Below are 21,665 nucleotides of genomic sequence, written 5' to 3'. Positions count from 1 at the left end.
TTATGCCCTTATGTGGTTATAATAAATAGTATCCTTATAAAGGCATAAGAATCATATCCATATTTAGTAATAGCCCATGCAGTCCAAATACGGCAAGGCTACTCCCATAGACTCCTAGAAAGCACAACGTGTTCTTTAAACAAACCAAGCCTCCAGCAGCCCGGGAATTCCCCTTGCTTTTGTTTTGATTTGCACAAGAACTCCTGGAGTCCAGAAAGAACTGTTAGTTCTTAGTGACGTCTTATGTCCAACCTTACGTCAAACCCGGCACCTTTCAGGTATAAATATACCAACATTGCCTTAAGCAAACACACGGTGGTTTGAAACAGAGCGGCTATCTACTTGCCCGAAGCCCAGCTGATGCGAGAGCCGGAGGAAGCCGCCCCTCCCTTTTGATGCACTGAGAAAGACGCTGTCTTTTTCTCCAGCCGAGAAAATCCAGCTTCAGTGTTTCCAGTCACCCTTGCGGGTTGCTGGGAGATCGAGTCCTGAGAGAGAGATACAAGACCTCCTACATTCTATTACCAAGGTACGGAGCTGACTAAAACCTTAAAGAGATTTCTTGATTCAGATTCTTGGCAAAAACCAACTTGACTTAAACTGCAACGTACTTACTCCTTCCCACGTATTAGGCTTAGGTCAGGTACACCGGGGTAGGCGTATCTTAGAAGCACCAATTGAGTACGTTAGTCAATGTTTTTATGTATGTATATATTTTATCCATTTTAAAGTATCATATGGCTAAGAAACCATATCAATGCTTTTACAGTATTATTTCATAATACTCCTTTTACTGTACGCACTTTACTTCATGATAAGTATTGCAACTGTGGCAATTCATTTCTCTTGCATGAGAAAGAAGACTGCTCAATAAATAACACCTTTTATTTGAAAACGCCGTCTCTCTATTTCTCTGCACTCTGGTGAAACTAAGTATGCACAATTGACTAAGTGAAATAGCTGTCTATTGTTTTCACACGACTCTAGAGATACACTCTTTATTCTGAGGGAGCAAAGTTGTCATGTTTATGCGGTTGTCAGAAGCTATTCCCTTCTTGTCTAAATCAGGAGAGTTAACTCTTTCCTGAACATTCGAGAAAGTTTCTAGTGACCTCTGAGCTAGCTGGCAAAACTAAGTCTAATATAGTCAGTAGAGACCTAGATGACCTCAGTCCTACGTCTACACTACTGTTTATATTATTCCAATGCGCAGAGCCTATTGGGAATATAGGAACTACACTACAGGTTTTTCACCACTCCTTCATTCTTCTAAGGTTAATAACATGAGTGCAACTAAGTTAGGAAGAATCAATTAACAATCAAGTTCCAAAAACACTTATTTGTATTGTCTGTTAAATAAAAGGTCATTTTAAATGTAATAAAACATATAACTCTATGTATTTAACATAGAGAGTGAGTTTGAGAAAGTAAACTGTTGTCTCTGTCTATTTCTTTGCCGACTTTTGAAGCAACCCTGTGGGCTGATTCTTTGTTTCTACTGACATGATAAAACTCATAAAAAGTACTTTCTAATTTCCTTTTAAAGGAGCTGTCGTGGGGAAAAGATCCTGAAATTCTACCTTCTGCTTGGAGGCAGCAGATGCGCTCCACGTACACTCTGGGGTCTATTTAAAAATAAACTTGTGCCGCCGGTGCATCACTTTTTCCCATATTAAAGGTGACTTGTAAATAAGCCCCTGTATGTGTGCAGACAACACTGCATGTTTCCCAGCTAACAGTGGAGAAGATTCATCAGGGACCCTTATGCCTTTTAATAGCCGCCCGAATTGAAGTCTACTCCAACAACGAACACACACACATATTTCACAGAGATCTTACAGAGGAGAAAATACTCTCCCTGCTATAGATTTTTCTTAAGCTACATTACCGAATAATTTGCTCTCTCAAATTTTCAGACTCGTGGGAAATAAGCATGAGTTAATTCGGAGAAGTTGGAATAATGCTTGGAAATCAACAACTAACATACATTTCTACTAACAAGCCTAGGATTCCTCTTAATCCCCTAAAAGTCAGAAATCTACTCCAAATGTAGGGCTAACCACATGGTGGTAGATTATCAACTTTTTACATGGCCTAATATATTTGAATAAAACAACAGTTGATGGGGAATACAGCTTGTCACAGAGCCTCACTGCTACAAAAAATCCCTCAAAACATTAGGAAACACAAGAGCAATTTCTGCCACAGGCAATTTGTCCTTAATTTAAAGAGTGTAATGATCAACTGAAAGCTGTATATTTTTATTAAATATATTGACTTCACATACCATAAAACAACCTCGAAGGATAAAATTGCTAATGCCACCGTAGTCGAAGTCGCGTTGGCCACATCTCCACTGTATGTTAACACAACGGAAAGGTTCAAAAGTGTGGCTATCGTTGTCCATGTAGTATAAATTGCAATTCCATTATGGACCTACAAAATAATTAAGATCTTAAAAGTATGAATAACATTACAACAAAAAGCGGCATTTTTTCCTATGTATTCATTCTTGTTTGCATGAATCCCTAGAGATCCAACGCCTAGTTGAAATAACTTACTGCTCCAGTACCGAGGGAGCCCCTAATAAACGATGCACGAAGTCCTCTCCTTTTTTTTATTGAAACACAAAATGTATTACATTCATCTCATAATAAGCAACAAGCGACACATTTAAGCACTTAGTGGAAGGAGCTCATGTGGAAATCATCTTTAGAAGAAATGAGATTGCTCCATGAAACTACTTTAAGGTACAGAATGTATCCTTTAGTCCAGTATCCTGTTGGAACATCTAATTCTGAAATGTGGTAGTGGAGTTTACCCACACCAGAGAGGGATGACAATCCCTGAAACCAAACATAAGACACTTGATGAAGACTTATTGCTACTAAAGAACTTTCACAAGCCATTTCTCATGGAACGGTGTCAAACTGGAAAATGTGGAGAGGTCACTGAAGAAGAATATTGAATGATCTACCTCGATTTTGTGATTTAAAACAAACAAAGTAACGTACAGTAACAAATTCCTTACGTTCTTATGGTATGTGGCCCTTTTCTACCATATGATTGATATTAGCATGAGAGGACAGCACAGTGACTAATCCGATTCAAGTTTTAAATTTTTTAAGGAGTACAACAGCTACACAGTATGATTCTTTGCCGAATGTATTGCTCAGTGTGGGCTGATGTTTTACATACTTTTCAAGTAAGTTTAGCAAGCTGCATTTGGGATTTGAATACTGAGTTCAATTTTCCATCCAGTCCTGTCTTTTCCTAAACAGGATAAACTTTCCTGTGGGGTTTGTTAGTTTATCTTCGATATTGAAGTTTTCCAATAGAATTAGCTGGTTAGCAATCCTATTATTATGAGAATTATATCAGCCTTGTTTGAGACATCATTCACTAGTGGCATTACAGCTTTCTGAAAAATTATACAGTTTCTTCATGTATACTTCACTCCTGGGGAGATATAAAAAAGGCTTCTATAAAACACTGAATAGAATACCATAACCATTGTTTATTACTTGGCTTATGGTGTGTATTCCTTTTTTAATCCACTGTTGCCACTGTGATTTCTTACCTGCACTGTAAGTCTCAGTATTGCCCCAAATTGAAGATAGCAAGAGTAGTCTGGAGTTTACTTGCAACTCGGCACTCACATAACACAATGTGGTGTGACTGGTCTTAACCGTAACCATAAAGTAAGAGTGCACTCTGCGCTTATTAGCTGAAGATTGTAAATAGTAACTGGAGGACATCATTTTCTATTGAGACACACTTGGGGATGCCTGAATTGTTTGAAGCATATTCCTAGCTTAACACTGGATAAATAAATGCCTGGTGGCAATTCTTACGGTCGGGAAACCCAAATCCTCCAATGGTGGTTGGAAACGTTAGTGTTCTGATGGAAAAGACTGGGTTGTAGTTGACACTCCAGACAAAGTTTAAGAAATTGTGTTTGAATGACTTCTACAATAAATAGCTGTAAGGTAGACCTAAGCTATTTAACACATGAGGAGTTCTTGGCAAAAGGTTTATTTTTGGATTATCAATAAGGACTAGCTTAAGGTATGGGACTCAGTTGTGTACGTTCACAGGTAAACCATTAGGTTTATTCATAAAGCCCTCACCCACCAACCTAGTTGGTGGCATGCTTCATCATCGGGCCCACCACAGTGACACCTAGCGTGTCCCGGGTGTGCTTCTACGCCAGAATTATGCGGAGCTGGTATGATTACTGAGTGTGCAGTGTAGTGAGTGAGAAAGTGAAGGTTAAAAGCTATACAGTGGGTCCCAGTACCCGAGGGTAAGATAGATAGACTTTATTCACTGGGCCCCTGTTAGAAAATAAAAAGGCAGTCGGACGTGTTGGAGAGTTTATGACCTCCTACGTCCAGTGTGGTCTACATGTTTCAGCCAGGCCTTAAAAACTGGCTTTCCTCAGGACCAATGAGTATGAGAAAAGGTGCAGTTAAATAATACTAGATTATAGTGTTTGTGTTGTTTTAAAATGTGTCGCACTCCCTAAAGTGCGTATATATGTTTAGAGGGGGATTCCCTCTTGCTTTTGCTACATAAAACAAATAAGACATGGACAGACGTACAAGGTAGAGTCAAGTTAGCATGATATGCTGTTTGCACAACTATTGCCGACTGGTAAAGTGTGTGCTCGACCTATATCGGACTAGGGTGTGGTCATGTTGAAAATATGACTGGGTGGTTTTATCATGGAAACGATTTCAGTGGTGGTGGGCTAAACAGCGTAATTTTAGCATGGTGAGGTACAGGTAAGTAAAAGTACATTATCCTCACACAGGCTAGTATCTGTAAAAGCCTCCTTGGGTCACTTGGCAGAGAAAAAGACCCTGGAAGAAGTTTAGAGAAGCGCTTGATTAACGAACAACCTGTAGGGAGAGAGATGCAGTAGCTTACCCCAATCCTTGGCGATCATTTTGTTACTCACGGAATTGCCGGTCTGGATCCTCCTTGGACCTGTCGTCCTTCTGTTATGCCCCAGTGAAGTGAACGGGCCGTCGTTCAGGTTTAAATAACCCGGGTAATTGTCTGCACCTGTGTAATGGTAGACATGGAGGAAGGTGCTACGCGCTGGATGCTTAGTCATCCTGGCACTGTGCGCATGTGTGTGGGAGCGGCGGCTTTAGCGCATGCATGTGGTGATGGGGGAGAGTACTGTGCGTCCTCTATTTCAGAGCGCAAGCGCACTATCGCGGTTGTGTGCTGCTACTTCCCGATTCTTAGTAAAGTATGCAAAACAATGAAGATACATCGATTGTTGGAGCGCCTTGGTATTAAACACAGCTAAAATGGCGAATATATAGAGGGATTCATATGGCCTATTATTACGCTATATGATGTGCTGGGAACACACTGTACTGGGAAGATAAGGGGGGTTGGAAGGACCATATCATATGGTGGGAGTACTGGAAACTCGGTGGAGATTAGGTAGATGTACAGGGAAATGTTCAGGGAAAAAGGAACCATGTCACACGGAGTGTGGGCTGTCATCATTCATATGGCATCTGTTAATGGCATGCATGGTTTAGGATTTTGCTGTTCCATGGGATGGAATCATTCAGACCCTCTATGTGGGTAGAAAGCCGGTATATCCAGCGTTGTTCCTTCATGAGGAGGAATTTTCCGTTTGTTTCCCTTGTTTCAAACTGTTCAATGACAGTCCATGTAAAGTCGTTAGGAGTGTGGTTGTGAGTCAGAAAATGGTCTGTCAATTTGCTTATGTTTTTGCTGCACCTAATGGTACTCCTATGTTCAGTCATTCTAGTCTTGACTTTGCGGGTGGTCATACCAATGTATCTAAGGCCGCATCTGCAGGTTATTAGGTATACCAGGTTGGATGAGTTGCAGTTGGTAAACTGTCGTTGTGTCCACGTTCTGCCTGGTTCCAAAGAAAGAGTTGTTGAAGGGTAGGTCAGGTGGCACACGCTGCAGTTGTTGCATGGTTGGTGGCCTGTCAGTTTTGGGAGGCCCCAGGCGTTGAGGATCGTGTTGTTTGATGGGCGGTTGTGTGGCTTAGGCCTGGTGGATACGAGTTGGTCTTGTAAGTTCTTTGCCCTTTTGTATGCAAAGCGTGGTTTTTCCCAGTTCCTGGTGCCTGAGTTGATGATTTTCCAGTTTTTTTGTATGATTTTGGACACCTGGTTTGACACAGTGTTGTATGTGGTTACACATGTGAGCACCGGTTCCTCAGGTGGTTTTATGATGGTGTCCAGGAAAGCTTCCCTATTTTGATTACGCACCCTTTTGCATGTTTTTTGGATGATTTTTGTTGGATACCCTCTGTCCTCTAGTTTGTGGACTAGGGCAGAGGATTGAAGTTTGTAATCCTGTGTGTTGCTGCAGTTGCGCCTGATGCGTAAAAATTGGCCGTAGGGGAGGTTTTCCCTCAAGGGTCTCGGATGAAAGCTGTCAAACCTTAGGAGGGAGTTCCTTGCTGTAGGTTTGTAAAATGTGGTCGTGGTTAGGCCGCCTCCTTCTGCTTTGATGTTGAGGTCCAAAAAGGGCAGTTCAGTCTGGCTGCTGGAGCAGGTGAAACGTAAATAGGCATCACGGTTATTAATCCAAAGGAGGAAGTTGTCAAGGGATTCCTGATCGCCTTCCCAGATGATGAAGATGTCATCAATATAGCGGCGCCATATTTTTATGTTGGTCAGGTGCGGGTTGGTGGGTCCTTGGATGTGGGTCTGCTCGAAGTGGTGGACGTATAGTCCAGCCACGCTGGGGGCAAAGACACTCCCCATCGAAGTTCCGTTAATCTGCAGGTAGAATGTGCCCTCATATTCGAAGTAATTCTCTTTCAGTGCAAGTGTGGCGCAGTCCATGATGAAGCTTCTGGGGGTTTGGTAATCCCAGTTGGTTGCCATCAGAACATCGTGTAGGACCTGCAGGGTGGCGTCTTGTGGTAGGCTAGTGTATAGACTTTCAATGTCTAGTCCGACCAGGATTTGTGTCGTCGGGTCAAAGCTGGTGTCCTTTGTGATGTTGAGAAGATGTTTTGTGTCATTAATGTATGATGGTGTCCTTTGGACCAGAGGGTTAAGAAAGAAATCACAGAATCGTGAAAGTGGTTCCAGTAGGGATTGTATGCCTGACACAATGGGCCTACCTGGTGGTGGCGTGACCCCTTTGTGCACCGTGTAGAAGTATGGGGTTTTGGCATTTTTTGTGCGTAGGTAGTCTGCCTCTTGTTTCGAGATTTGCTCCCGATCACTGGCATTTTTTACTAGGAGATTGATGGTATTTCGTAACTGTTCTGTAGAGTCCAATCTGAGGCGTTTGTAATTCCGGGTATCGTTTAAGAGTCTACGGCACTCTTGGTCATAGTCTGTTCTATCCATCAGGACGATCCCTCCTCCCTTGTCCGCTGGCTTGATAACCAGGGTTGGATTATCCTGTAATCGTTTGATGATGTCACGGTCCTGGTTGGAAAGGTTGTTGAAGGTGTTCTTGGATTGTAGTTGTTCTACATCTGAGTACACTGCCTGTTCAAAGGCCGCTATCTCCACCGGTATGCTGGTTGGGGGTGGGATGAAGCTAGACTTTAGTTTTAGACCAGGTTTGTTGGGAATTTCATTGTTCATGTCTGTTTTGTCTTGCTTTTCAAAGAAAGCTTTGAGCTTTAGCTTCCTAAAAAACTCTGCAAGTTCTACATGAAGCTTGAAGGTATCAAGTCTAGTGGTCGGGACAAAGGAAGAAAACAAGTTACTTACCTGTAACTTTGGTTCCCCAGTATTGGTAACTTTCATAGATTCCCATGCTTTGTATCATTACCCGTCGTCGGAATGGGAGCCTCGGTAGTATAACAACCATAGAAACAAAAGAGAAAAATAGGCCTAGGCCTCATCTCATTTTGTATCCTATCACCCTCTTTTTGTAAAAGAGACCAAACTTTTGCCAGGACCAATCAGAGCAGCCTCACCCCCTAGAACCTTCCTGAGAGAGCTCAGAGCCTCAGATTTTCGTAGCCGTTGTGCAAACCGCCACTATCTCTGTCAAAAGACTGAGCTTTCCCAGGGGAGGAGGGTGGGCGCATGGGAATCTATGGAAGTTACCAATACTGGGGAACCAAAGTTACAGGTAAGTAACTTGTTTTCTTGCCCCAGTATTGGAACTTTCATAGATTCCCATGCTTTGTATCAGAGTAGCTAGCCGTAAATCACAAAGAACACATTTTGTAGATACATGGCATCACATAACCATATTAGCAATACTTATAGCATAGCAAAATAATAGACAAAATGTGCTCACCAGGATGGAGGGATCGTAGGGAAAGCTCACCTCTCAATGAAAAAGATTCCGCAGGACTGCTTGACCAACAGCCGCGTCGTCTCGTCCTGCAGATTCCAGGCAGTAGTGCTTCGTGAAGGTATGAGTACTGCTCTACGTTGCTACCCTGCATATGTCCTTAATGGTGACTCCAGAGAAGAGAGCCACCGACGATGCCACAGACCTTGTGGAATGAGCACGGACTTTTCTGTCCAGTGGCTTGCCCGCCTCCTGATGGCAGAATTGAATCGCACTGGAGATCCAGCGGGAAATGCCACTCTTTGCCAAAGGAAACCCCTTCCGTGGGGCGCTGTAGGACACAAACAACTGGGATGATTTCCGAAAGGGACGTGTGCGCTCTAAGTAGAATTTCAAGCATCTCTCAAAGTCCAAAGAATGTAATGTGCGTTCCGCAGGCGTAGAAGGGCGCGGAGAGAAAGACTTTAAAATTAAAGGTTCATTCAAGTGGAACTCAGACGGCACCTTAGGAATAAACTTCGGATTGGTGCGAAGAATAAGAACATCCTTTTTGAATTAAAGGAATGGATGCACTATGGAGAGGGCTTGAAGCTCACTAACTCTTCTCGCTGATGTTAGAGCTAAGAGGAGGGCAAGTTTCCAAGACAGAAACTTCAAGTCCACCATGTGCACAGGCTCAAACGGAGCTTTCATGAGTTGAGCCAGGACAAGATTGAGCTGCCAAACTGGTGGAGGAGGTCGGACTGGAGGATACATCCGGAACAAGCCCTTTAAGAATTGTTTAACAATTCTAGAGGAAGATAAGGAAGGACCTTAAGAACTGCGCCGAAACCTTGAGATGGCTGCAAGATGTACCTTCACAGATGAATGCGCCAACCCAGACTTAGCCAATGATAGTATATATGGCAATAGTTGATGAGGCAGAGACTTGTAAGGATGGAGACCTTGTCGTTGACACCATAGGCAGAACCTCTTCCATTTTGCCTTGTAAGTTTTATTGGTGCTCGAGCCTGTGACAAAACTTCTCTAAATTCCTGGGAGAGATTTAGATGAAGGAACTCTCTGTGTTCAGGAGCCACGCTGTCAAGTGTAGCGATTTCGGATCCGGATGGTAAACCTGCCCCTGATTCCTTGACAACAGGGACGGAATTGGTTGTAAGCGATTTGGAGGAGCTTGGGAGAGCCGCAGGAGTTCTGTGTACCAGAATTGCAGGGGCCATGCTGGTGCAACAAGAATCATCTTGCAGGGTTCCGCCTTCATTTTCCTGAGTACTCGAGGAATGAGGGGAATTGGAGGAAAAGCGTAAAAGAATGCGCTGTACCAGGCCATCGAAAGGGCGTTCCCCAGGGATCCCTGATGGTGAACTTTGCTTGCGTAAAACCGGCATTTGGCGTTCACCGGAGAAGCAAACAGGTCGATGGTTGGTGTCCCCCAAACCGAGAACACACTCTCCAGAATGGATTGATTCAATTCTCATCCGTGAGTCACCTCTGTCTGTCGACTCAGGGCATCCGCCTTGACATTGAGCGAGCCTGCCAGGTGTTCGGCTCTCAGAGTGATGCTGTGCAGTATTGCATAATGAATATGCTACTTATCAGTATGCATCTGTTCTTGGCATGTAGGGCTGCTAACATTCATATCTATTGCATATCTATTGCATAGATCGCCGCCTAGTGTTGGGTCCGGATGATTGCACATTGTTGTCCTGGAAGAGTCTTCGAAGTATCACGAGATAGGTGGCTCCTCCCCTGGACTACAGTGCGCATGGGCATCGACTCCATCCCCAGATTGTTTTTAGCCATTGTGGCAAAGATGGAGTGCGATAGTGTAAATGATGTCCATGCTAGTGATGAAATGCATGAAGTAGTCTGCAGCTGCTACAGGCGCCGGGGAGGAGGGCGGGCGATATGAATGTTAGCAGCCCTACATGCCAAGAACAGATGCATACTGGTAAGTAGCATATTCAGTTTGAGGCATGTGGGCTGCTAAATTCATATCTATTGCATAGAATACATAGCAGTCCCCTCATGAACGGCGGCCGCCCGTGCCAGCTGCAGAAGTCTGAAAAAGAATTTTGAGAACAGCCTGTCCTACAGCTGCCTGCTGTTTGGAGTGCACATCTACCCAGTAATGTTTGGTAAATGTATGTGGTGTAGCCCACGTGGCTGCTCTACAAATGTCCTCTAAAGGAATGTTACCTAGGAATGCCATGGAGGCCCCCAGTTTGCGTGTGGAGTGCGCCCTGGGGGGGGACCGTTAAAGTGCGTTTAGCTTTCTGATAACAAATCTGAATGCATTTAACGATCCACCTGGCTATTCCAGCTTTGGAAATAGCGTTGCCTTTGTGCTGTGCGGAGAAGGCAACGAAAAGTTGCTGTGTCTTCCTAAAGGGTTGTGTTCTGTAAATATAGTACATCAATGCCCTTTTAACGTCTAGCGTGTGGAGCATTCTTTCTGCTACTGTTTCTGGGTTTGGAAAGAATGCGGGCAGTTCAATGGTTTGATTGACATGAAACTGTGACACCACCTTCGGAAGGAACTTGGGGTTAGTGCGGAGCACTACCCTGTTTGAATGCAGTTGTATAAATGGCTCTTGTAGTGTGAGCGCTTGTAGCTCACTAACACGCCTTAGAGACGTGATAGCAATGAGGAAAGCCACTTTCCATGTCAAGAACTGAATCTCACATGAATGTAGAGGCTCAAAAGGTGGGCCCATCAACCTAGTGAGGACCACGTTGAGATTCCATACTGGAGCGGGTGGGGTCCTGCTTCAGCCCTTCTAGAAAAGCTTTAATGGCAGGCACCCTGAAAACAGAGAGATGCTGCCTGTTTTGAAGATAAGCCGCTATGGCGGATAAGTGTATCCGAATGGAAGCACACGCTAGATTGCATTGGTAAAGATGTAACAAATAGCAGATGATGTTAGGAATGGATGCATCTAGCGGGTCAATGTTGTGTGCTGTACAATAAATGACAAACCGCTTCCATTTTGCTGCATAGCAAGCTCTTGTAGTGGGCTTCCGTGCCTCCCTGATGATGTCCATGCATTCACGAGGCAGGTTGAGGTAGCCAAACTCTAAGACCTCAGGAGCCAGATCGCCAGATTGAGCTGTCGCGGATCTGGGTGCTGAATGTCGCCATGGTTCTGCGTCAAGAGCCTGGGTGTGAGGTGCAGCCTTTGATGCGGTACCACGGAGAGTTCTAGAAACGTGGTGTACCATGGTTGGCGTGCCCACGTTGGAGCAACTAGGATGAGTGTCATCGAGTGTTGCTTTAGCTTTCTTGCCACCAGCGGTATCAGAGGTGCTGGGGGAAAAGCGTACGCAAATCTCCCTGACCAGTTCATCCATATCGCATTTCCCTGCGACTGTGGGTGAGGGAACCTGGCGGCAAAGTGTTGGCATTTTGCGTTTTCCCTTGTGGCAAACAGGTCTATCTCTGGATGACCCCACTGTTGAAAGTACGGGTGGAGTACTGATGGATGTATCTCCCACTCGTGCATCTGATGGCTGTACCTGCTGAGCAGATCTGCCATCTGATTGTCCGTGCCCGGGAGGTGTTCCGCCATGAGGAAGATGTTCCTCTGAATGGCCCACTTCCACATGCTCTAAGCCAGGTGAGACAGCTGTGGAGAGTGCGTACCTCCCTGCTTCTGGATGTAATACATCGCCGTCATGTTGTCCGTCCGGATTAACACGACTTTGTTGCACAGATGTATCTTGAAGGATTTGAGTGCCATGAAGATTGCCATCAATTCCAGATAGTTGATGTGCATCTTCTTTTGCTGCGTCGTCCATAGTCCCTGCACAGTGTAGTGGAGCACATGAGCTCCCCACCCCTGGAGAGATGCGTCCGTTGTTAGGATAATCTGTGGCACAGGCTCCTGGAACGGTCGGCCCTTGCAAAGGTTGTGTGGATTCCACCAATGCAGAGAGTTGTACGCCCGACCGGTGACCAACACTAGGTCTTTTAACTGTCCTTGAGCCTGAGTCCACTGATGCGCCAAGCATTCTTGGAGCGGACGCATATGCAACCGTGCGTGCGGGACAATGAAGATGCAGGAGGCCATCATGCCTATCAACTGCATGAACACTCTCGCTGGGAGTGAGTTTTGCGGTCTGAACCTCCGGATGAGCGACTGGATGTTGTCGATCTTCACCTGGTTTGGCTGAGCTGCAGCTGTCAGAGTATTGATTGTCGCGCCCAGATACTGCCGCACATGGGCTGGCTGGAGGTGCGACTTTGGATAGTTTAACGAAAACCCCAGACTGTGAAGGAGGTGAATTGTGTGGGACATGTCCGCGGCGCACTGCTGTTTCGACTTTGCTTGAACGAGCCAGTCGTCTAGGTAAGGATAGACATGTATGTTTTGTCTCCTGAGGTGCGCCGCCACGGTCGCCAGACACTTGGTGAACACTCTGGGGGCAGTGGTTACCCCGAAGGGCAGGACCTTGAACTGGTAATGCCTGTTTTGTATGGTGAACCTGAGGTACTTTCTGTGGGACGGGTGGAGTGGTATGTGAAAATAAGCATCCTTGAGGTCCAAGGTTGCGAGGAAGTCTCCCTGGTTTAGCAATGGAAGAACCTGCTGTAGTGTTAACATGTGAAAGTGTTCTGAGAGTATGTACAGGTTGAGGGGGCGTAGGTCTAGAATGGGCCTGAGCGAGCCGTCCTTTTTTGGGATTAAGAAGTACAGGGAATAAACCCCTGTGCCTTCTTCCTCCACCGGCACGAGCTCTATTGCGCCTTTTTGCAGCATCACCAGGACTTCTTGCTGCAATAAGTGCAAGTGCTCTGCTGACATAGGACGTTGTCTTGGGGGTATGTTGGGTGGAGTGGATGTTAGCTCTAAACAGTAGCCGAATTGGATAAGTTTCCTGACCCACCTGTCTGTGGTGATGGATTTCCAGACTGGCAGGAACTGCTGGAGTCTCCCCCCGACAGGTGTTGGATGGTCGGGGGGCAGTGACAGGGAGTCACTGTTTGTTGGCAGCAGAGGAACGGGAATTATTGTTGCCTCTGCCTCTGCCCTTTGCGCTGTTTCCTCTGTAACCACCTCTATTCTGTTTTGGGTACGAGGCCTGGGCGCCTCCCTTGTTGAAATGCGACTGCTGTGCCAAGTGTCCTCTGGCAACACCCCGTGCACCTGAGCGACGAAAAGTGTTCCCTCTGTATTGCTGAGACTGAAGCGCCCCCATGGACTTAGCCGTTTCAGTATCTTTTTTTATCTTTTCGAGGGTGGTATCAACCTCTGGGCCAAACAGTCTGTCTGGATTGACGGGCTGGTTGAGGATAGTCGGTTGTATCTCAGGTTTGAACCCTGAGATGCGGAGCCATGCATGACGCCTTAACATAACACTAGTGTTTATTGCTCTTGCTGCTGTATCTGCAACATCTAGCGCACATTTAATCGCAGCGTTTGAAATGAGCTTGCCCTCTTGTATCAGCATCTCAGCTCCTTCTTTAAACTGGTCTGGAAGGTGTTGTAAGAGCTGCTCCAAGGTGTCATAGTGCGCCCTATCATACCTGGCTAACAGGGCTTGAGTGTTAGAAATGCGCCATATGTTGGCTGCCTGCGCAGCCACCCTTTTGCCCCCTGCCTCCAGCACTTTAGACTCTTTGTCCGGGGGAGGAGCTTCACCCGTTGTCTGTGAATTCGCCCTCTTGCGGGCATTGGAGACCACCAAAGAGTCTAGAGGCAACTGTCCCCGAATATAAGTAGGGTCACCAGGTGCCGGCCTGTATTTCTTTTCAATACGTGGGTTCACCACTCTGGCTCTGGTGGGTTCCTTAAAAATGTCAGTGGCATGCTTGAGAACCCCCTTAAGCATTGGAAGTGTCTTCACCGTTTTTTCTGATGCCGAAAAAGTATCAAATAAAAAGTCAACTTCCACTGGGTCGGCATGCCTCTCTACTTTGTGGTTTGAAGCTGCCCTTTCAATTAAGGCATTAAATGCCGCAGAGTCTTCAGTTGGAGAAGTTTTAACACCATACAGATGGGGGTCACTGACCAGCTGTTGGTCCCCCTGATCACCAGAGTGTATCCATGAGTCTTGCTGCTCATCAGGGTCAGTATTTTCAGGGAAGTTATACTGCTTATCTTGGTCACCCTCATCCCCATTGGATCCAGTGGGTGAAGGTGTAGGACTCCTCCCAGGCCCTTGAGGGATGGGTTCAACAAGGTCTGGCGTGTCTGGTGCAGGCCTTTTCTTTTTTAGAGGTATGACATAGGATTCTACAGGCTGTGCTGTAATTTTCCTTTTGTAGAGCGTTAATCTACCCGTGTCGGTGTCGATAAACTGCTCCGAATGTTCCTCAGGCAAGGGTGGTCGACCAAAACCTCCCGTTAGCTGAGCCACCGATTCCTCGGTCACCGTACGAGGTGCAAAAGCCTTCGGCGCCACCTTCGGCGGAAGAGTGTAGAGGATCGGCATCGAAGTCTTGGTCAGTGGAACACTCTGCTTCGGCACCGAGTGTGTTTTCTGCTCCGACGCCTTGTCCTTTATTCGTTTCAGGGAGTCCGTGACTTGCTTTGTAAACGAAGCGGATGGCTTCGTCGAGCCGACCGACGATCTCTGTCCACCCACAGGGGAAGATCCATGCGCCGACGATATGTCTTTGGGTGGCGGATGCGCGGATGCACCTTCGACAGCTGTGCTCCGGTCCCCCGTCCCAGCCTTAGTCGTCGACGTCGCTGACTTTGGAGCAGCGGATTTGTCTTTCGGCGTTGGGGCTCCAGACTTCGGCTCGGCGCCCTTTGCGGACGCCGTTTCGACTGTCCGCGCGCCTGTTGGTGCGGCAGTTTTCGCTGAAGGTGTCTCGACAGTCTTTTTCGACTTCAACTCGACCACCTTAGATGACACTGGCTCGACGACCTTCTTCGAGCTGGTCTCCTTGGCTCCTTTCGGTACCTTAGCCTGTTCGACAGCCTTTTTCGGTTTCGATGCCTCCGAAGACGACGGTGCCGATGCAGTCCCAGACGTCTTCGGTGTCGATGGTTTGTCGGCCATCTTTGTAGTTTTCGATTCCGAAGGTTTCGGTTTCGATTTGTGTGATGAAGGCTCCGTAGTCGTGTCCGTAGCCGGGCCAGGAGGCAGGGCCGAGGATCGAGGAGTAGGGTCGTGGGTAAGGCCAAGTGGCGATCCCGTGACCTGAGCCTTAGTAATTGTACGCACGGAGCATAGCTCTTCCTCCGAGCTATCTTCCGCGGCCCCATAAACTTCCTCGTCGTCCCCTACCTCCTCGACGTTTTCGTACAGGTCCAGGCCCTCGATGGGTTCCCCGTAGTCGGCCTCGACCTCCGCCGATGAAGGTGAGATCTGCAGGTGAAGCTCTTGCTCGTCTGCGTCGGGGTCTGTAAAGATGTCTACAGGCGCTGGTGCCGATCGCTGGGCCTCGAGGCGCGCCACGCGCCGAATCTTGAGCGTCTTCTTCGACCTGAATTTGGAACAGGCCATACAGTTGGCCTCGTTGTGGTCTGGCGACAGGCACTTGTTGCATACAGGATGCACGTCGATGTGTGGGTATTTCGAACCGCACACGGGACAGTACTTGAACGGGCTTCGTTCCATCGTAGCGTCGTCCGGGTCTTGCTGCGTCGACAGGGCCTCGATGACCGAAGAGTCACCCGACTCCACAGTTATCCGACTCGAAGAGTTGGAGTACACACGAGACCGAACGCTAACAATACCGACGAAGTAAAGAAAGCCTTGTGGCCTTCAAAAGTTGTTTTATCGATTCCGAACAGGAGACGTCGAAATCACATCCGAACCCAATGGCGGAAAAAAAACAATCTGGGGATGGAGTCGATGCCCATGCGCACTGTAGTCCAGGGGAGGAGCCACCTATCTCGTGATACTTCGAAGACTCTTCCAGGACAACAATGTGCAATCATCCGGACCCAACACTAGGCGGCGATCTATGCAATAGATATGCAATAGATATGAATTTAGCAGCCCTACATGCCTCGAACTCCCAGATCCGCTGAGCTTCTGTGGACAGAGTTTGCGACCTCGTACCTCCTTGCTTGTTGACGTAGTGCATGGCCGTCGTATTGTCCGTCCGGACCAGCACTGTATGGTTGCGAACTCTGGGTAGGAAAGCCTACAAAGTCAACCGAATGGCCGTCAGCTCCAGAAAATTGATATGGCACTGGCGCTGCTCTGGACTCCAGTGCCCGCTGACTTGAAGCTCTCGGAGGCATCCGTGGTCATGATCAGGGGGGAAGGTGAAATTCTGAACGTCAGACCATGTGCGATATTCTCTTGTACTAGCCACCATTCGCATGCCCCTCTCATTGCTGATGTGACCAACACCTTGTCGTTGAATGATCCCTCTGCTTGGCGCCATTGTTTGTCTAGTTCTTCCTGCAGAGGACGCATTCGCAGCCTGCAATGCGGTATTAATGGTATGCAGGATGCCATCGACCCGAGAAGGGACTTGTATTGACGGACTGAAAGGCATTTCTTGTGGAACAGTTGGCGAGCTGATACCATCAACTTCTGTTGACGCTCTTCCGAAGGACGAGCAGTACATTGCGTGGTGTCCAAAATGGCCCCCAGGAATTTGGTGGATGGAGGGTTGCAGAACTGACTTGTGTTTGTTCAGCTGAAGGCCCAGGTGACGGAACAACTGGATGCAAGTTGAAACGGCTTGAGAAGTTTCTTTGAAAGACGGAGCCTTGACGAGCCAGTCGTCCAAGTAAGGGAAAACTTCCCGGGATTGTTTTCGTAGAATAGCCGCTACTGGTGCTAACACTTTGGTGAACACCCTTGGTGCCGACCGAAGGCCAAATGGAAGCACCTTGAATTGGAAATGGCTCTTGCCCACTGTGAAGCGCAGATATTGTCTGTGAGCTGGGTGTATAGGAATATGGAAATACGCATCTTCTAAATCCAGAGACGCCAAATAGTCGCCTGGGTTCAAAAGAGGAAGAATTTCCTGGAGAGTGACCATCCTGAAAGAGAGCTTGATGAGATAAGTGTTGAGCTCTCGTAGGTCTAGTATGGGGCGCCAAGTCTCTGCCGGCTTCCGCACGAGGAAGAACCTGGAATAAAAACCTCTGCCCCTCTGAGAGAGAGGTACCGGTTCTATTGCCCCTTTGAGGAACAGTTGATGGGCTTCAAGATGGAGTAGTCCCAGATGTTTTGTGCGGATGGCGCCCGGAGCTCTTGTTGGAGGAAGATCTTGGAATTCCAACGTATGGCCACTCTCTACAATATTCAGGACCCACTGGTCCGATGTTATAGACGTCCAGCTGTTCAGACAAAATGATATCCTGCCCCCCACTGATGTGACTGGGAGGGAAGGAACAGTAGGTAGAGCCAGGAGGTCGCTATTGCCGCTTGGCGTTGTCACGTCCCTGATGGTTCTGACGGCCTCGCGGAGGTTGGCGAGAGTAAGACGCCGATTATCCCTGCCGTTGATTTGAGTACTGGGTCTTATAAGACTGCGAAGATTCCGAGGAATATCTCTGTTGGGTGTTGCCTCTATACGAAGAGAATCCTCTGCCACGAGCGCCTTTAAAGGGGACCTTACGGTAGTTGAGTGATCCCAATGACTTCGCCGTGTCTGTATCCTTTTTTATATTTTGCAGGGCATCATCAACATGCTTACCGAAAAGCATCTCTCCATCAAATGGGAGATCCAGGATCTTATTTTGGACCTCCTGACGAAACCAGGTGGCTCTCAACCAGCCCTGCCGACGTAGCACTGCTGACCCTGCTAAGGCCCGAAAAGCCGTGGAAGCAATATCCATAGCACAGTCGATAACTTCAGCGGAGGATTTCTCTCCCTCCATCAGGACTCTCTTGGCCTCATCCCTTGAGGAGTCTGGTAGTTGTTCCACAAACGGTTCCATGTCGCACCACATCTGGCGGTCGTATCTGCCTAGAATGGCGAGAGCATTTGACGCTCTAACAAGCAAGCTGGCCATGGAAGAAAACCTCTTCCCCACGTTATCCAGATGCCTACCGTCCTTGTCCGGAGGCGTAGTCAAAGGTGTTGACGGGTTTTTGGACTTGCATTGGGCGGCCTGTGAGTTCACCGAATCAGGCTTCGGCTGTCCAAGAAGACAAGCTGGACTGCCTTCTGGGGCCTTATACTTTTTTTCCAGCCTGGGGAGAACCGGAATAACCGTGGCTGGATTTTGCATGATTTTCATACCTTCCTCCCACACATGTTCAATTACGGGAATGGACTTGACAGATCTTCTGTATTGTTCCTTGAAGTCATAGAGGAAACATTCAGACTCTTCTCTCGTAATCGGCAGTCCAAACCTCTTCGCCGCTCTCTCCATCAGGTGATGGAACCCCCCTATATCAACTGGAGGGGAGATAGAAGTATCACGACCAGTGGCGTCCAGATCTTGTAGCCCACTGTCACCCTGATCCAAGTCTGGGTCTTGCAATGGATCAGTCAAGGGATCCACCTGTACAGCCTCATCGTCCGAAGAGGTATCCTGCTGGACAGTATGGGCTGGTTCGGGATCCGGTGTCCGGGAACGGATCATAGGCATCACCAGTGGTGGCGTGAGGGGCACCACTGGCAATGGAGGCAGACCGATAACTGGCTGCGCTTGTGACAACACCTGAGGTGGAGGTTGCGCAGACTGCATTGAAGGTTCCGAAGGAAACCTATTTCGATAGTCCTGCAGCATCATCTGTAGATCAGAGATGAGAGAGGCGGGCATGGCCACCATGTCCTGCCCTAAACCAGGCGGACGTCGCTCTTCAAGAACATAGTGATGCAACTGTTGGCCACCTGTATGCTCGTAATATTCCTCTGTGTCCGTCTCCTGCAACTTTACATTCAAGTATGAGGGACTATAGGCATCCCCATAATGGCCACTCTCATCCTCATCCTCCTCCGACTCATCATCCAGAAGCATTGTTGGTGGATGTGAAGAAACTCGTCGCGGAGATGTCATTTCCGGTGTAATTTTCATCTTCGGCAGTGGAAAATGCATTTTTTGACCCGTCGACGGTCTCGTCGACGGCGCCGTCGTCGACGGTGCAGCAGTCGTCAACGGTATTGCAGATGGAATCGTCGACGGTACAGCAGCCTTCGTCGTCGCAATCTTGGTCGTCGACGGAATGATCGTCGACGGCTTCGTAGACGAACTCGTCGTCATCACCATCAGCGTCGAAGTTGTCGTCGTTGTAGTTTTTGTCGTCGACGAGGCCGTCGACAGCACCTTACCGGAGCTCATCGTCGTCGACGTGGAAGATGCTATCATCGACAAACCTGGAACCTTGAATGACGACGAAGTCGTCGACGTGGAGATCACTACCGACGACGAGCCAGTCGACGGAGCCAAGGAAACAGCGGGAATTTTCACAGAGGCAATCGTCGTCGACGTACCTGGTGTTTTCGTCGTCGACGGACGCTGTTTTTTGTCCGGCCTGGTTCCTGGAGTGACAGAAGAGAATTTGTCACCGGATTTTTCCTTTTTGGACGGAGGAGAAGTGATAGTAACCTCCTTTTTGTCCTTTGAGGCTGTAACCAATCCAGCAGCCTGCCTCTCCTTTTCACTTCCGTGAGGAGATTGAAGGGGACCAGCCCTCTCAGACCTGTCAGATATCTTATGAGGGGCCTTAAGAGGGGGCTCAGCTGCAGAAGAACCAGGGGGAGACCTACCCCTCTTCCTGGATCTGTCAGAGGACGCAAAAGATGTGGAATCCTCTTCATCCGATGAGAGCACCTCCTTCCGAGTCTTCATCTTTTGAAGCCAGGTCAACAGCCGACCCTCTCTGTCACGAAGTGTCTTGGTAGAGGAGGTTCTACAAATTTTGCAGTCTGTGGCCTTGTGGTCAGGGTATAAGCAATAAATACAGTTTTCATACTTATCTTCCACAAAAAGTAGTTTTTTCCCACAAGAGGCACAGGACCTGAATAAGGCCTTCTTCTCCTTGTCAAACATGTCTTGATTTCAGTAGAAAACTCGAAGAAATAACCAGAAAGATTGAGAAAACTAAGCAGAGCTCAGTGGAGACTCCCTAGCACAATGTGCGGTAGAAAAATCTGAGGCTCTGAGCTCTCTCAGGAAGGTTCTAGGGGGTGAGGCTGCTCTGATTGGTCCTGGCAAAAGTTTGGTCTCTTTTACAAAAAGAGGGTGATAGGATACAAAATGAGATGAGGCCTAGGCCTATTTTTCTCTTTTGTTTCTATGGTTGTTATACTACCGAGGTTCCCATTCTGACGACGGGGAATGATACAAAGCATGGGAATCTATGAAAGTTCCAATACTGGGGCAAAGGCCTTTGTTCAGGACTTCAGTTTCCTTTTCAGTGAGTTGTGTACTCGGATGGTTGAAAACTAGGGGGCTGGTGGAGCCAGTGCCTATTATTTGCTCGGTCTGCCTGTTCCGTGTGTTGGAGCTCACGGGTTCTTCCTCTGGTGCCCAATGGACCTGTGTGGGGTTCCGTCTCTTTTCCGCGTGTTCTGCGGCCCTGTGATAAAAAAGGGTAGCTCTGGTTCTGGTTGCCTGGGTAGAAGGGCATGTGCCCTGGTGCATGTACCGGTGGGTAGCCAAAGTATGGTGGTGGCAGTGGTCCGAACTGAGGAGGCCCAAAATTGTGGTTTTGTGGGGGTCCCTGCCAGGGGTTGCCAGTGTTGGCCTTGGCGTCCTCTACCCCTTGGGTTGTTTGTCAGCGAAAAGGTTTATTTCACAGTATTATTCGAAGCACATTAACTAAGACCCGATTTACTCCACCTTGCAATATTGAGCCCCTTCATTACCACTGGGTGACCATCAAAGGGAGTACATTCACTGGTGCCTGTATGTGAGATACTGGGATTTAATGGACCTAGGCATAATATTTAGTTCAACATCGCATGCCCAACAAACTGTACTTTATGAAAGAGCTAGTATCCAGGGGGCACAAACTGACTTTGATATTTGGATCTCTAAAACGCCAATGAGAAGCATAGGACAAAAATATCCTACACACCCTCCGTAGCTATAAATAGTTACATAGGATATTGGGTACAAGATCGCCTAAGAAAAAAACAGAGTGTCAACAGATTTCTAAATTGGGATAAGGTAGACGCAAAAGTTTACTTAATTTGCCCCACACTGTGATGTTTCTTTTAAAAAAGGACATAAAACCCTGACCGACATGCTTCATGATCGAGTTCCTCATGGCCAAGATCGTAACACTATTACGCGGTGGGAAGCCTAGGGATCCCTCTGCGAGGTGTTTTGCTGTGTGTTGAGTGGATAGAGATATTGAAGAAGACTACTCTCAATTGCTGTGAGAAGAGTGAGTATTCTGCTCTCATGAGGAAGGGGCCTAAAAGTAAAAATGCATTGGGGATGCTAATTGGCTTGAATAATGTGTTCTGAACCTCCATGCTGTTGTATTATAAAGTTAACAAGGAAACA

General features: G+C 47.4%; 1 protein-coding gene across 1 annotated transcript in view; it reads right to left on the bottom strand.

The window, feature by feature from the left end:
- LOC144761839 (uncharacterized) overlaps positions 1–21,665 on the bottom strand; it is a 151,081-nt gene that overhangs the window by 24,751 nt on the left and 104,665 nt on the right. Inside the window, exon 6 of the mRNA XM_078647066.1 lies at positions 2,288–2,436. Within this exon, the coding sequence (XP_078503192.1) occupies positions 2,288–2,436 (149 nt within the window). The remainder of the gene's footprint in view (positions 1–2,287; positions 2,437–21,665) is intronic.

This window comes from Lissotriton helveticus, chromosome 6, assembly GCF_964261635.1.
Source record: "Lissotriton helveticus chromosome 6, aLisHel1.1, whole genome shotgun sequence".
NCBI classification, from domain to species: Eukaryota; Metazoa; Chordata; class Amphibia; order Caudata; family Salamandridae; genus Lissotriton; species Lissotriton helveticus.
This window is presented reverse-complemented; position numbering and strand designations above follow the sequence as displayed.